General features: G+C 40.6%; 1 protein-coding gene across 1 annotated transcript; it reads right to left on the bottom strand.

The window, feature by feature from the left end:
• Window positions 1–6318: 6318 nt before the first annotated feature.
• MS3_00008318 (uncharacterized protein) lies at window positions 6319–13755 on the bottom strand. The gene is made up of 2 exons (XM_051216683.1): window positions 11489–13755; window positions 6319–7881 (listed from the first exon to the last, which is right to left on the bottom strand). Exons 1-2 carry the CDS (start codon window positions 11849–11851, stop codon window positions 7273–7275), a joined length of 972 nt encoding a protein of 323 aa, XP_051065275.1. The 5' UTR covers window positions 11852–13755; the 3' UTR covers window positions 6319–7272.
• Window positions 13756–15319: the final 1564 nt, after the last annotated feature.

The raw sequence follows: 15319 nt of genomic DNA, 5'->3' as shown, positions 1-15319 counted from the left end.
ACCTATCTTACAACCGGTGACATAAAAACCTACTAAAACATATACACAGTACATTTATTACAATAAGCTATTGTAAAAACACTTTAAGAAAGTTTAAATATACAGTGAACAGGAAATTAGAAACGTCTGTATCTTCTAGAAGTTTACCTACTTAAGTCCTATACGGAGATATAGAAATGACCTTTTAAACAACCCAACTCTATCGGACGTTGTAACTGTTTCATAGTGGTTACTGCTACCAGAAGTAATTCAATTTGGCTCATTACCTATATGTACATTCCAACAAAATGCATTAATACAGTCCGGACATTTTAATTTGTCATCAGTACATCACTGTTGCTATATGATAGAACTAAAAATAGGATCAAGGTTCAGTCATAAGTCACAATTTGTCAACAACTGTGTACTACAACGCAGCAGCTGATGAGTCTGGTTTGTTATGGCCAATTTGCATGACATTCAAATGCTTTGACGAAGAAATCTTCCAAATACTTATCATATGGCACCTTCGTAAAACCCCATATGAAGCAATGTATTGAAGTGGTTATTTCATTTAAGTAAAAATTTAGATGTTCTTGAGTGTTTGAAGTGCAAGGGCTAATTAGGTAACAGAACATCCCAACGTTTCACGTGAAAAGCGACTGAGACGACTAAATATATCCCCCCTATTTAGTCGTAGAATGAGGGATGATCTTATATTAGCATACCGCATTTTGAATAATAACCTGCCCCCTCTAGGACTAATTACCTTGAAATCCATCCTAAAAAGCTTCGAAAACTGCTATCGAATAAACTTGGGTAATGATTCCGATCTTCGTGCCGAATGGTCAGTAACCTGAATACCCTACTCCAAATAGTAGTATCTGCATCACTAATGCTTTCAAGTAGCTGTATCTTGATTGAAAAACATATTCGTAGGATTAATACATGACAACTGATAAACTATACATGTTACTGAAGACTTCACACTATTTATTAGATGAATTGTAATGATTAGATTATCTATAAATTAATATCAGTTAAACGACAAGTGGAAAGATTTAGTTTAAAACTGTATTCACAACCATATCGGAGATCGAACATCAGACATTTAGACCTTAATTGAATTCGGAAGTTCATATCGTTGAATTCTGACTAATTATTTTTTTAATGGAATACTTAGTTTTGTTATTTAATTAATTAATTTATTTATTTGAACACATACATATTGGTACAAGAGCGCGCAAAATATATATGCGCCACACAAAACAATGAGACTTTAAAGAGAAGGACAAAGAAAAAAGGTAAGGAGGGTTAAAAAAGGACAATAACGAAGAGATTGGTGTAAGGTAGTGTAATAATAATAGTGGTAAATAATGGGGGAACGGAAAGGTACAATCAGAAGAAATCTTTCAGTTAAGGAGGACACAACCACTTTTCACGAAGAAAGTAAAAGAAGGTTACAGCAGGATCGCCACTAGCTTCTATTCTGAGCCATATGTGATAACGTCTCTAGCCACTGTGTAGCACCATCTCTCAGACCCCAACCAGGGAGTCTTGAAGGACCGACACAAGCCAGTCCTTTACAGTTTTCTTTCATACCACGACACCATGTCATGCACTAACCACCTCTCCGCTTCTTCCAACCACTCCCACCGTCGGCAAATAATGCACGACGTGGAATTCTCTGGGACGACATTCGGAGAACATGTCCAAGCCACCGAAGTCGGCGTTTCAAGATGGTGACACCAATTGCATTATCGTCTCTGTGCCCGAACACACGATGCCTAACATCTTCATTACCAACATGGTGTTGCCACTGGATGTCAGCAATCCTTCGGAGACAGCGATGATCGAACACAGAGAGTCGTCTAACGTCTCCCACTCGGAGAGGCCAGGTTTCACAAGCATAGAGCAAAAGTGCTCTCACCGACGCGTTGTAGATCCGACCTATCACAGCCAGACTAACATCACGGAGGTACCAAAGATGGCCCAGATTGGCATAAGCCGCTCTGGCTTTCACTATTTGTGCATTGATCTCATCACTCACACCCCCACCAGCACTTATGCAGCTACCCAGACACACGAACTTCTCGACTACGTCTATCTGCTCACCATCCAGGGTGAGTACAGGATTAGGATTGTTGTGGATGCAGAGGAATAGACCAATAATTATCATGTTAAGTCCAATAGTGTCCTTGGAATTAAATGGACATTTCCTATTGGTCGATATCTGTTCACTTGTTGAATATTGTACAAAATGTTTTTTTCTATTTTATGGTACGATGTGGTATGCTTGATTGGTATATAAACAAAGTATGTTTGAAATATAATGATTCATATCTCCGAGGCTGTGGCTTGTGTTCTGGACTCAACTGACTGGGCTAGACAGGGAAGCGAGACCAATCGAGACTCTAGGCCGTCCGTTCGTGTTTACGTGTCACTGTAATCGATCGATAAGTACGCTGCTCTCTAATTTTCCAGTCAAGGACACAACAATTAGCACAGGGTAAAAATCGACAGCAACTTAAAGCCATAACAAGGATCCTGCCAGTCTTGTAGAAGTACTTTGCACTTCGAAGGTGCAAAGCACATACCATACTTACGGACACTGATTGCCAACTGATTAAGTGCGGATTGCATGCCTTGGGCATTATCGCACAGTAAGACAATATCATCCGCATACTCAAGGTCGAGAAGTCTTTCTACAGGCAACAGATCCACACCACCATTACTTACATCCATCAGAGCTGTTTCCAGAATGTCATCGATGGCAAAGTTGAAGAGGAATGGTGAGATTGGGCAACCCTGCCTAACCCTACTGCTCGAATGGAACAATGGAGAGAGGTGGTTGTATGCCCTCACTCTGCCTGAGGTGTTTGTATATAGGGCTTTTAGGATGTTAATAAACTTCTCAGGCACACCCTTCTTCAATAGACAATCCCAGAGAACAGTCCTGTCCAACGAATCGAAGGCAGCCCTGATATCAAGAAACACTACGATTGTTGACCTTTGATAAGCATGACGGTGTTCTAACATTTGGCGGAGGGTGAAGATATGATCAATACATCCTCGACCAGAACGAAACCCAGCCTGCTCCTCGCGAGTCAATCTTTCTCGGGTTTTGAACAACCTACGAAGTATGACGGAAGCCAATAGCTTGGACGCAATCGGAAGTAGACTTATCCCCCGATAGTTGTTACAGGAACGACGTGAACCCTTTTTAAAGATAGGGACAACTATCGACTCATTCCATGACGTTGGTACACTCTCTAACTCCCAGACCTTTGTAAACAACGCCATCAGTTCCTTAGTCAGAAAGTCACCACCATCTTTAAAAAGAGCCGGAGGTAAGTCATCTGGGCCAGGTGATTTGTAGCGTTTCAAGAGTTGGAGTTCCTTGCGGACTTCCGCCTCATTTGGTGGACCAATCGCCACCGGCCATGGAGGGCAGAATAGTCTGACCGATGTTGCCGGAGTAGCAGGCCAGTTGGACTGCCCTTCGAAAAATTCTTCCCACCGTCCAAGACGTCGATGGATGTTAGTGATTGGCATCCCATCATCCTCGCAGATTGTTTCACTCACACCAGACTTCTTGCTGCCAGTGGCTCGGATGAGTTGGAAGAGCTTCCGGTAGTTACCAGATGCAGCTGCTGCTTCCAGCTCATTACCGCGCTCCGACCACCAGGCTTCTCGGTCCTTACGCAAGCTTTGCCCAATTTCATTACGTGACATTCTTCGTTTATGGTCAAACTCATGGTCACCCGGAGTAGACCGACGGGCTTCAATGAGTTGTAAGGAGCCTGAAGAAGTCCAGTGCTTATAAACGGGACGTTTCGTGAACCCACAACTGACTGTACCCGCCATTTTCATGGCGTCATGCAATTGCAACCAATGCTCATCCATACTTTTCGGTGGAATGGTAGCTAGCCTAGAAACTAGCTCGGTTCGATACTTATTTGCAATAGAAGTTGCAACCAGCTTGCTAACATCAATCCGTTGGTGGCGGTCACTTCGTTGACCACTGAAAAGTAAGGTAAGATTGGCGCAGACCAAAGCATGGTCAGAGTCCAGATAAGTACTCCAAAAAGAGCGGCAGTCTTGTACACAACCACGCCAGCGGTAGTTGATCGCGATTTGATCAATCTGAGTCCAGGCTTGAGATGCAGAGGGAGGACGCCAGGTGGCACATCGGCGATGACTGTGCCGAAAGTTAGTGCTAGCCAGAAACGGGTTGTGGTCTGTGCAAAGTTGCAGTAGACGGTCCCCGTTATCTGACCTGCGACCAACGAGTCCCCATCGGCCACCTAAACAACTCTCTTCTGTACCTAGACGCCCGACCTGAGCATCCAAGTCTCCGGCTAGTACTACAATATCTGTCGAACGCACTTTCTGGAGAAGAACAGTTAACTGGTGGTAAAACTCATCCTTGATTGCATCCGGGCTGCAATCTGTCGGGGCATAGGGGGAGATGACGAGAAGACATCGTTTCTCATGCCGATTTCTTCTCACTTTGATGGAACTCTCTAATCTAACAGCACATAACCGACTGTTAATGGGGATCCCATCGACTAGTGCTGCCTCAGCTCTAGCGCTTAGTGCGACACCAACGCCAGCAAGACCAGACGAAGATGCCACAGGATCCCCGGATAAGCGCACGTAAAACAAGCTTTTTGAAGTGACAGATGTAGAGCGAATTTGTAGTACTTCACCAGAGTCTTGAATACGGGTCTCCGATAGACAGCAAACATCGATATTAAGACTTCCCAAAGACATAGCCAGCCTTATCTGTTGTTCAACCTGCATAAGTGTGAGAACGTTGAAGACAGCCAGTTTGAATGGTGCACGTGGTTTCAGAAAAACTGCTTCAGTTCTCGTATTCGGTAGTAGCATACAATTTTCAACCGGACAGTGACTCGAGAACGTTTAGATACAGTCAAATTTCTACCATAGACGAGCTGCTGTATAAGTCGAAAAAAAGTATAGACAGAGTAGGAATAAAGGAGGGTGAATAATGACGTAGTAAGTAATAATAATAATAATAATAATAATAATAATAATAATAATAATAATAATTGCAATAATAATAAGTGAATCATTTGAATGTTAGTTGAAGCAAGAAAAGTAGTCTCCATAATTATAGGCAGTCCATCATTTGTGTGTGGGCTGTGATACTGCCCGGGTGCCCAGACCGAAGCAGGTTTTTATTTAAACGCATAAACATTAGTACAAGGAGGCACCAAATACATATGCGCCACATAAATCATTCGATTTATGTGAGGGCTGAAACAGGTGGTTTTATTAGGGGGCCACACCCAAAGCCATCGACATAAAGGTCTAATCCACAAGGCAGTGGAGGATCGTCAGGAGATGCAGTACTATAGTAGCCGGTGACCAACAATAAGTTCATACGCCATTTGTTCCCTCAGGATTCTGGAACGCATGTGCACCATTGGTTTGGAATCAGGGTTTTCCAACTCCCCTAGGTGGACTCTCCATATTCACCAACCCGGCTAAAGCGCCGGAAATTTGCTTTTTGTCCTCTCAATTCCGTAGACAACACCCTAACCGCGAGAAGGCAGTGCGTAGAACTTCCCTGACAGTGGTTATATGCACGTGGCCATGTGGGAGTATTTCGAGAATAAGAGTTGACTCTCTCAACTCTCGGCCGTACCAGGGCATTTGGGGACAATCTGGGGTATTGCAGCATTACAATTATGTAGTTGATGATTCTCATTTTACATACACATCGACGATTCAGAAACTATTTCAACCTTCAACCTGCACATTTATTTTTATTTATTCCATCATATAAAAACAAATTTAACACCTAATATCAACTCTTAATAGCTCAATCTTACTATCTCTCTCTCTCACACACACACACACAATTCAGTCATTTATTTTCACATTGTGAACTCTGCACATGATCCGTACATAACTAATTCATATTATCCTACTTACCACAATCATCATCTAAATATGATTGAATACGCATAATAAATTTTCCATTTAATTGTTAAACACTAAATATTTCTTTGATAATTTTGATTGCTACACTGAAGAAGTTCGGACAAGTTTGTTGGACGAAACGTTAGGATGATTTAAATTTCATATATAATGGTTACAGTGATACATCTCTCTGTAATCATTTGCAGAGGTTCAATAATGAATCAATGTTTGATGAAATGCAAACACTAACATAATAATAATAATAATAATAATAATATCTTGAAATCAGTCAGTCAGCTTTAACGTAGGACCAGGCACATATGTGCATCGGTCCAAGTTGCCATACCTCATTAGCACAGCAAGATGGACACCGGATTCATAGGAGTGGTTAGGTCAAAGGTGGTAATATATAAGAGAAAGATTGCATATAAGGATATAGTACAGGAAGGAAGAATTAGTTCATAGAAAGAAAGATATGAAGCGATTTTAATCTCTTAGTTTAAGGGAAGACAGATAAGGTATACACCTACGCCATTGTGATCGATTCTCAGGCATGTCACCAAGAGTCTCCAACCATTAGTTACAATGGTCACACGGACCCCAACCAAGTAGTCTGCATCTACCAACATGGCTCAGACTAGAAGTTAGTGTCTTCAAACACTGATGCCACGTTTTGGTTTGGCCGCCACTAACTTTCTTCCGACCATCTCCAACACCGGTTAGCATTGCGCGTCGTGGTAATCTGTGTTCGGGCATAAGTAACACGTGGTCCAACCATCTGATTTGATGAAGATTCACAACCTGATTAACTGATTTACCATCATTCCCTGATACCCTGAGTCTAACCTCACTATTACTTACCCGGTGATCCCAGCAGACGCCAGCAATATTTCTAAGGCATCTGTAGTCAAATAAACATATATATATGAACAAATTAATCAAAATATATGTTACAGATCACCCAAACTGAACAATAAGAAGACCATTTTGCTATATATCTACTTTAATGATAATGACAATCATACAATGAGGTGAAAATCGCCATGATGTACAACTTGTAGAAACTTTTATATAAAGTTATTAGTTTCATATTATTGACATCCTATTAAGAAACTAATCTATCTATAATAATATTTAAGAATTTAATATTAGAAAAATACATATATATATAAATAAAAAGATAGTTGAAACAACAATAGAGATGATTTATTATAACACATAGATATTGGTACAAGGAGGCACCAAATACATATGCGCCACACAAATCTCATTCGATATGTGTGAGGGCTGTGATACTGCCTGGGTGCCCAAATCGAAGCAGGTCAATAGAGATTATAATGCTTATTGATATTTTCTACGTGCTTTATCAGCAATTTGTTTATATTTATTATAAACCCATGATATAGGTATTGAAGTTAATACATAACATTGTAATGCATGTGGAAAATAACCAGTTGTAAATTCTTCTACACCTAGCATATTCAATGCACTATTCACATAATCTTTCGGGGATGGTATAAACAATGGTGTTCTACTTGTACGTGACATAGATGTGGCAACAAATAATGGATAAACAGTTTGAATTATTATCTTATTATTATTAGATAGATTCAATTCAGCTTGAATAGATTTAGAAAAATGATGTATAAATGATTTGGTGGAACCATATAATGAATTAAATGGTGATGGTAAACAACCTAACATTGAACCAATATTTATGATAGCTGAATTATTCATTTGTTGTTTTAATAAGATTGGTAAAACGATATAAGTCATAATTGCTATGGATTGTGTATTACAAGCAATTAAATTTTGTATAAAATGTATATTCATAAATTTATCATTTGTATAATAATCAAAATATGGATAACTCATGCCAACATTATTAACAAGACAAGCAATTGATGATAATTGAGATATTTCTTTTTCAATTGATTCATAGATATTATTCTAAAAAGAAAAAAGAAACAAGACATTGTTTGAATACTGATATGAAGATGAAACAAATTCTCAGTCAGTCAGTAACAACCTAGAACTTTGTACGTACGTACATCAGTCCGAGTTGCCATACCATATTAGCACAGAGATGCAGTTGTCGATTCAAATCCCATAGTGGTAGAGGTAATAAGAGTATAGGCAGTAATCGGGAAGATTAGGGTTTGGAGATGTTATTTAAAGAGTATGACCCAGTGAAATAAATTTGGGAAGAGAAAAAAAGAGACAAAGAGGAATCAGGAGATTAGAATTTGGGAGAACACAAAGAGTGTATGCACCTGCGCCATTGCAAACGATTTTGAGCCATGTCGTTCAGGGTCTCTAACCATTGGTTGCTATCATCTCGCGGTTCCCAACCAGGTAGTCTACACCTACCACTTGTCAGTGACTTCATGGACTTGTGCCATGTTTTAGTCTGGCCGCCCCTAGCTTTCTTCCAACCTACTCCTATACCACTGAACATAGCACGTCGAGGCAGTAGGTCGTTGGACATACGTAACAAGTGTCCCAGCCATCTCAACTGATGAAGTTTAACTACTTCATCAGTCGATTTGCCATCCTTACCTAGTACCCGTTTCCTAACAACTGCGTTACTTACTCGATGGTCCCAGGATATACGAGCAATGTTTCGAAGACGCCTATGATCGAATAAATAAATTCTAGCCAAATATCAATGATGATTTAGATAAAAATAGAGTTTTTCATCATGGGTGAGCTACTGTATAAGTTGATTATGAATACAGTGGTCTTGAGTGTTGTTAGAGGTATGAGGGCGGTTGTCACTTCCCGGTTGCCCACACCGTGGAAGGGTTCTCCTAGAGGTACCTGAAAAGGAAATTGGATAAGAGATAGTCTTAGTGACCTGAAAGCGTGACCGCAGTGCCCAAGGGACAACTGCTTGAGGTCGATCACACACAATTTTTCTGTGAGCAATTTTTGTGTTAGCTCCGTATTTGTTGAGACCTTACCGCCGGGGACGGATATCCGTGGGATAAGGCGAGGTATGCATTTTTAGGGTCGACCTTTTCCAACCCCACCCCTCCTTGTGAGAAGGCATCATCGCTGCCATGCTGGTTGTCTGAAGGAAACGCCTTACTGCTGTCACACCTCTGTACAGTCAGCAGTACGACTTCGCCCTCGGACCTTGGGTTTGTTGCTTTTAGTCTTACCGCTCTTCAACCGACCTGTCTGACATGGTAGAACCTTGAGGAACGGTTGTTCCAGCCAGTATAGCTCTATTGGTTCATCATGATAGGCAAACCCGATCACCACGTCAAGGTAGCAACAACGGTCTGGTCTGCGTCAACACCTGAACTAAGGATAGGGAGTGAAGTAGTCGAACGCGTTCACAACTTCACTTATCTTGGAAGTCTGATCAGCCCTAATGGGTTGGTGTCTGACGAAATCTCAGCACGGATTCGAAAAGCTCGTTTGGCTTTTACCAAATTACGTCACCTTTCGGCGAAGGCGAGATATCCGTCCATCAATTAAGGGACGAGTATACTGCGCGGCAGTCCGTTCTGTTTTAATTTACGGCAGCGAAACATGGCCATTAACAGTAGAAGACACTCGTAAGCTATTAGTATTTGACCACAGATGCCTTAGAAATATTGCTCGCATCTGCTGGGATCACCGGGTAGGTAACAGTGAGGTTAGACTCAGGGTATCAGGGAATGATGGTAAATCAGTTAATCAGGTTGTGAATCTTCATCAAATCAGATGGTTGGACCACGTGTTACTTATGCCCGAACACAGATTACCACGACGCGCAATGCTAACCGGTGTTGGAGATGGTCGGAAGAAAGTTAGTGGCGGCCAAACCAAAACGTGGCATCAGTGTTTGAAGACACTAACTTCTAGTCTGAGCCATGTTGGTAGATGCAGACTACTTGGTTGGGGTCCGTGTGACCATTGTAACTAATGGTTGGAGACTCTTGGTGACATGCCTGAGAATCGATCACAATGGCGTAGGTGTATACCTTATCTGTCTTCCCTTAAACTAAGAGATTAAAATCGCTTCATATCTTTCTTTCTATGAACTAATTCTTTCTTCCTGTACTATATCCTTATATGCAATCTTTCTCTTATATATTACCACCTTTGACCTAACCACTCCTATGAATCCGGTGTCCATCTTGCTGTGCTAATGAGGTATGGCAACTTGGACTGATGCATATATGTGCGTGGTCCTACGTTGTAGCTGACTGACTGACTGACTCTATAAGTTGAAAAATGGGGATATATGAAATGAGAATTTAAAAAATCTCGAGGAGGGAGTGGGATCGTGGATGCGCACTGCTGAGGAGTCCCCCATACTAGGACGAAACAGCCGTCCAGTGCTTCCAGGTTTTCCATGGTGGTCTAGCTTCAATTGACTCATGATTTCAACCAGAGAATAAAAAGTGATGTGATGTAGTATGTAAGGAAGAATAGTCACAATAATAATAATAATAATAATAATAATAAAGATGAATGTTGTCAAGTGGAAGTGAAATGTCTTGTGAAATATTTTTCATCTCATTAAATTTGTGTGAGGGATGTGATACTGCCCGGGTGCCCAAACCGGAACAGGCAGTTTTGTTAAAGGGCCACACCCGGAGCTTTTGACCAAAAGATCTAATCCACAGAGCGATGGAGCAACATCAGGTGTACTCCCATGGTAGCCGGTGACCAACGATTGGTTCATACGCCATTTGTTCCCTCAGGATTCTGGAATGCATGTGCACCATTGGTTTGGAATCAGGGTTTTCCAACTCCCCTAGGTGGACTCTCCACGTCCACCAACCCGGTTGAAGCGCCGGACATTCGCTTTTCGTCCTCTCAATTTCGTAGACAATACCCCCGCCACGAGAAGGCAGTGAGTACGACTTCCCTGGCACTGCTATATACGCGTGGCCATGCGGGAGCATTTCAAGAGGGAAAGTGTACTCTCCCTACCCTCGGCCGTACCAGGGCATTTAGGGGCCATAAAATAGAGTTTCCACCATGGGCGAGCTGCTGTATGGTAATACAAACGGACAGAACAAGTCACCATGTCAGCCATATTTGATTAAATATAGAGTTAACCACATAAACTGAACCAGGACTTAAAATTAAAAACAAATACATAGGCGGAAAACAATGTAACATTATTTCTACGTATCCGTGAGGTGTAGCCTTACAGATGAAAGTGTTTCTTACGGTAAAACTTTTCCGAATTCATAACATTTGTCCACTAAGTAACTGTTTCATGGCGGTTACTGCTACCAAGAGTGATTCAATTTGGTTCATTACCTATATGTACATTCCAAAAAAATGCATTAATACAGTCCGGACATTTTAATTGGTCATTAGTACATTACTGTTGTCTACCTTCAACCAATTAATGATACTGTGGAACGATCTTTTAACGGCCAACAACTGACTCACGTCCGATAAGGTTTCCACTAGTCGTCTAAGATCATGATTTAAATGATCAATTTATACGATATACATAAATCCCCTATAATGATAGATAATATTTGATTAATTATATCATCAATGAATAATATAACTATCTAAACATTTCACAACAACAACTTACTTGTGTGAAATCCGCAACAACAATACGCGTTTTCACATGATAAGACGATTCAATTTCGTTGGCGACACTTTTTAATTTTTCCAAATTTCTGCTTATTAACATAATATTTAAACCATCTTTAGCTAATTCCTCCGCGTATGCTTTGCCTATTCCATCAGTGGCACCAGTCACAATTGCCCATTCACCTGATTGTTTTAAGTTCTTTCGTTTTGAAAACAATATTCTTCCAATCGAGTAGTTGTAACATATTTTAATTAAACGATAAAAATAAATTCCAAATAGTAAGATTCCTAAAGTCTGTAAGCTGATGAATGACACGGAATGCCACAATATGCTGAAAACACTGAACAGTGTTCCAACCATATTTCAACTATAATAAGAGAAATTTTGTATGTGCATTAATATTTACTACAGAAAATTCCAAAGTTTCACTTATTTTCTAAGACCTAATTATAAAGAATAATTTAATAGTCATTCAAAATAAGAGCATTAGTTCAAGGTAAACTTTACACCCACGCTGACAGTAAACCTTTAGAAATAATACTCAAATTCCGCAGTTTCTTAAAGAAATACAACCAATTAAAAACACGAGCATTTATCGACTATTTGCTGAAGAACAACTACATTTAAGGTCTAACCGTATGTTTGGACGCTATAAGTCGGATTAACTGTTTGGATTGATAAATAATGATCAAAGACAGACAAAATTAATGATCCTAAACTCAATCGGTCTAGAACAATAAAAGGTGAATTGAAAAATACGTAAAATGCTATCGTTTTCAGCCTTTTTATAGTGAACGTTAAAAAAATTACACAAGATAGTGTTAGCTGTTATAAAATTATGATGATTCAATTCACTCAAATGATAATAACAAAGACAAAGGCTTGATAATTGTGGGAATTGAGACAGTATACATAAAAAGCAGTGTTTTCAACACTAGTTCGCATAAGACACCACGTAAAGAAGGATGAAATGCAGCACATAAACACATGTTGCTTTGCCACGCAGTACCCGAAAAAGCAATACTAGGATGATGGGATCAAGTATCAAATTAGTCGATCATAAACGACGTATGAGTTGACACGAATCTGTACCGCGGCATACCTCATGCCAACACAGAGAAAACAAACAAGCCGAAATGACGTGACCAACATGAGAAACCTCACAAGTAAAAAACACCACAAGCTACTTAGAAAGCAGAAAGCCATTAACAATATATTTGTCCGTGATTGTAGTGATGGAAAGACCCTGTATGAACACGGTAGAACTCGAATTGAGGTTATATCTCACTGTAGCGACTTTTTGTGTCAGAACATTCGCCAGTTCCAACTTATCCAGTAGCTTTGTTACGGCCTTGTGTAAACTGATTGATTTCTTTGTACCCGCTTCTTTTTGTTTCGGTAAGGCTCCACGTATTGCTAATATCCAATGGGTGGTAGTCTAGCCACTCGACTGCGCTAATTCTAGTCAGTTTGGTAGTTACTTGTTGGTTTGTATATTATGTAGTTTGGCTGAGTACGTTTGTCTGAGGGCAGTAGAGTTTATGGATACCAGCAACTATCACATAACCATGCAGGAAGTTGGTTGGTTGCAATGTGAAAAATAATGTGATGATACGAGTACTAAAAATGACGGTTGTCTCGAGAACGTGTTAATTAATCGGTAACCCAGACAGTTTTAAAAAGGCGTACCTGAAAGAATGCCAGGGGGAAATGAAGTGACAAAAATTGGGACAAGTAGTTACTGATATCTAGTAATGGTAACTACGGTATATTATACTACGTGCAACAGCTCAGACACTTCTGCCGATCGTTCAAAAATATGTACAGCTGAGGAGCAGTCTACACCGTCGATCGGACAACATACAACTACCCATGCACATTAAGGTTGGGGGATTTGAGAAATACTTGACTAATTTGCGGATTTGCTTCTTCGGAAGTCAGAAATTTTGTGAAAATGCAACAAAACCCCAGGATTTGAGCTAGTAGGGGTTTTTTTCCTCAAATTTTACCCACGTGTTTACGAAATGTTCACTAGTTTTAGGGGACTAAGACCCCTAGAGTTCTATATGTAGCCATATAGGAAAGTCGTCAAACATTACAAGAGAGAGTACCTGAAGATGGGGCTATTAAATAATGTTCATAATAGACCACAGAATCGCAAATATTAATAAGTGGCTTTTCCCAGAAAACAAAATACTTGAGACGACACGTCACATCGATAATGCCCTAGACTTTGATATCTGCACCGTGACCCTGAAGCAATATTCAAACGGTTCAAATGGTTCAAATGGTTCAAATGGTTGTGGACGGAATAGAAGAAGCTTTCGCTTAACAGGCTTCCGTGTCTAGCAGCAGGGGATCACCAAACCCTCCAGGCAGGAACCAAGGTATGTTAACAATAAAAGAGGAAAAGAAATTGGTAAATCATAGTGTGATGCTGTCCTTGGTCCTTAAGAATAGGTCAAGTTGCCTCTTGAAGGACTCCTGAGAAGTCGCTTGGACTAGCTCGGCCGGCAGCGAATTCCGGCTTTTGACAACTCTTAAGGAGTAGAAGTTGTGTCTGCATTCCGTCTTGCTATGTTGTGTTTCCAGTTTCTGGGTGTTACCCCTTATGTTATTATTCGAACTAAGCTTAAGTAGGTGTTTAAGAGGATGTCCAGAAGTGTTAAGAATACTATAAGCCATTAATAAATCACCTCTAAGACGCCTATATTCTAATGGGTAAAGGTCTAGTGAACGGAGGCGTTCTTCGTAAGGCTTAGATTTGAGTCCTCGAACTGATTTCGTGGCTCGCCGTTGGATACGCTCCAAAGTGACCTTGTCCTTTTGGAGTGAGGGGGGGAAATACTATGTTTCCGTACTCTAAATGGGGACGGATGAAACTATTGAAGATTATATGGAAAGTTCTTCCGTCAAACTGGCCAAAAATGCGCCTCAACGTCACCAGTGCAAGGTTTGCTCGGAAGGCATTTTTGTTACAGTTAGCGTAAGACTTTAAGTCATGGGGCACCAGGACTCCTAAATCTTTTTCGACTTGGGATACTACTAGAGAGGAGTTTCCTAAGTTGTAACTGTAGTTTGCGACATGTCGCAGATGGACTACTTTACACTTTGAAGTGTTGAAGGTAAGTCCGTTATCGTCTGCCCAACTTTGAAGTCGAGTCAGATCCTCCTGAAGTTCCTGTATATCGTCTTGGTTGCGTATCTCTCTCCAAAGTTTCACGTCGTCGGCAAAAAGTAATAAGTCTGACGTTACCTGTTGAGGAAGATCATTTATGTAGATCAAGAAGAAAAGGGGCCCTAGTACTGAGCCCTGGGGGACCCCACTAGGACATTCCATAGCCTGAGATAAAGTGAAATTAACCCTAACCTTTAAATGTCGAGTTTTCAGATATGAAGTGAGCCAATCGATTAGAGGTGGTCTGATACCCAATTGTTTGAGCTTATTGATAAGACATGTATGGTAAACCTAATCAAAAGCTTTTAAGAAATCAAGGTAAATGATATCAACCTTCCCCTTGTGATCAAGGATGCTTGTCCATCTGTCCACTGCAGTCAGCAGGTTGGTTATACAAGAGTAACCCTTCCTGAAACCATGCTGTTGGGGTGAGAAGAAATTTAAGGACAGTAAATAGTCATTTGTACCATCGCATATCAAGGACTCCATGATTTTTGAGGGTATGGAGAGAAGAGCCACCGGTCGGTAACTTGAAGGTTCGCTGCGTCGAACTCCTTTGAAAATTGGTGTGATGTGAGCCAGCTTCCAATTTTCCGGTAGCTTTCCTCGACTTAGCGAGTGTGAGAACATCACGCTAAGCGGCGTTGCCA

The sequence above is a fragment of the Schistosoma haematobium genome, chromosome 6 (genome assembly GCF_000699445.3).
Source record: "Schistosoma haematobium chromosome 6, whole genome shotgun sequence".
Taxonomy (NCBI): domain Eukaryota; kingdom Metazoa; phylum Platyhelminthes; class Trematoda; order Strigeidida; family Schistosomatidae; genus Schistosoma; species Schistosoma haematobium.
This window is presented reverse-complemented; position numbering and strand designations above follow the sequence as displayed.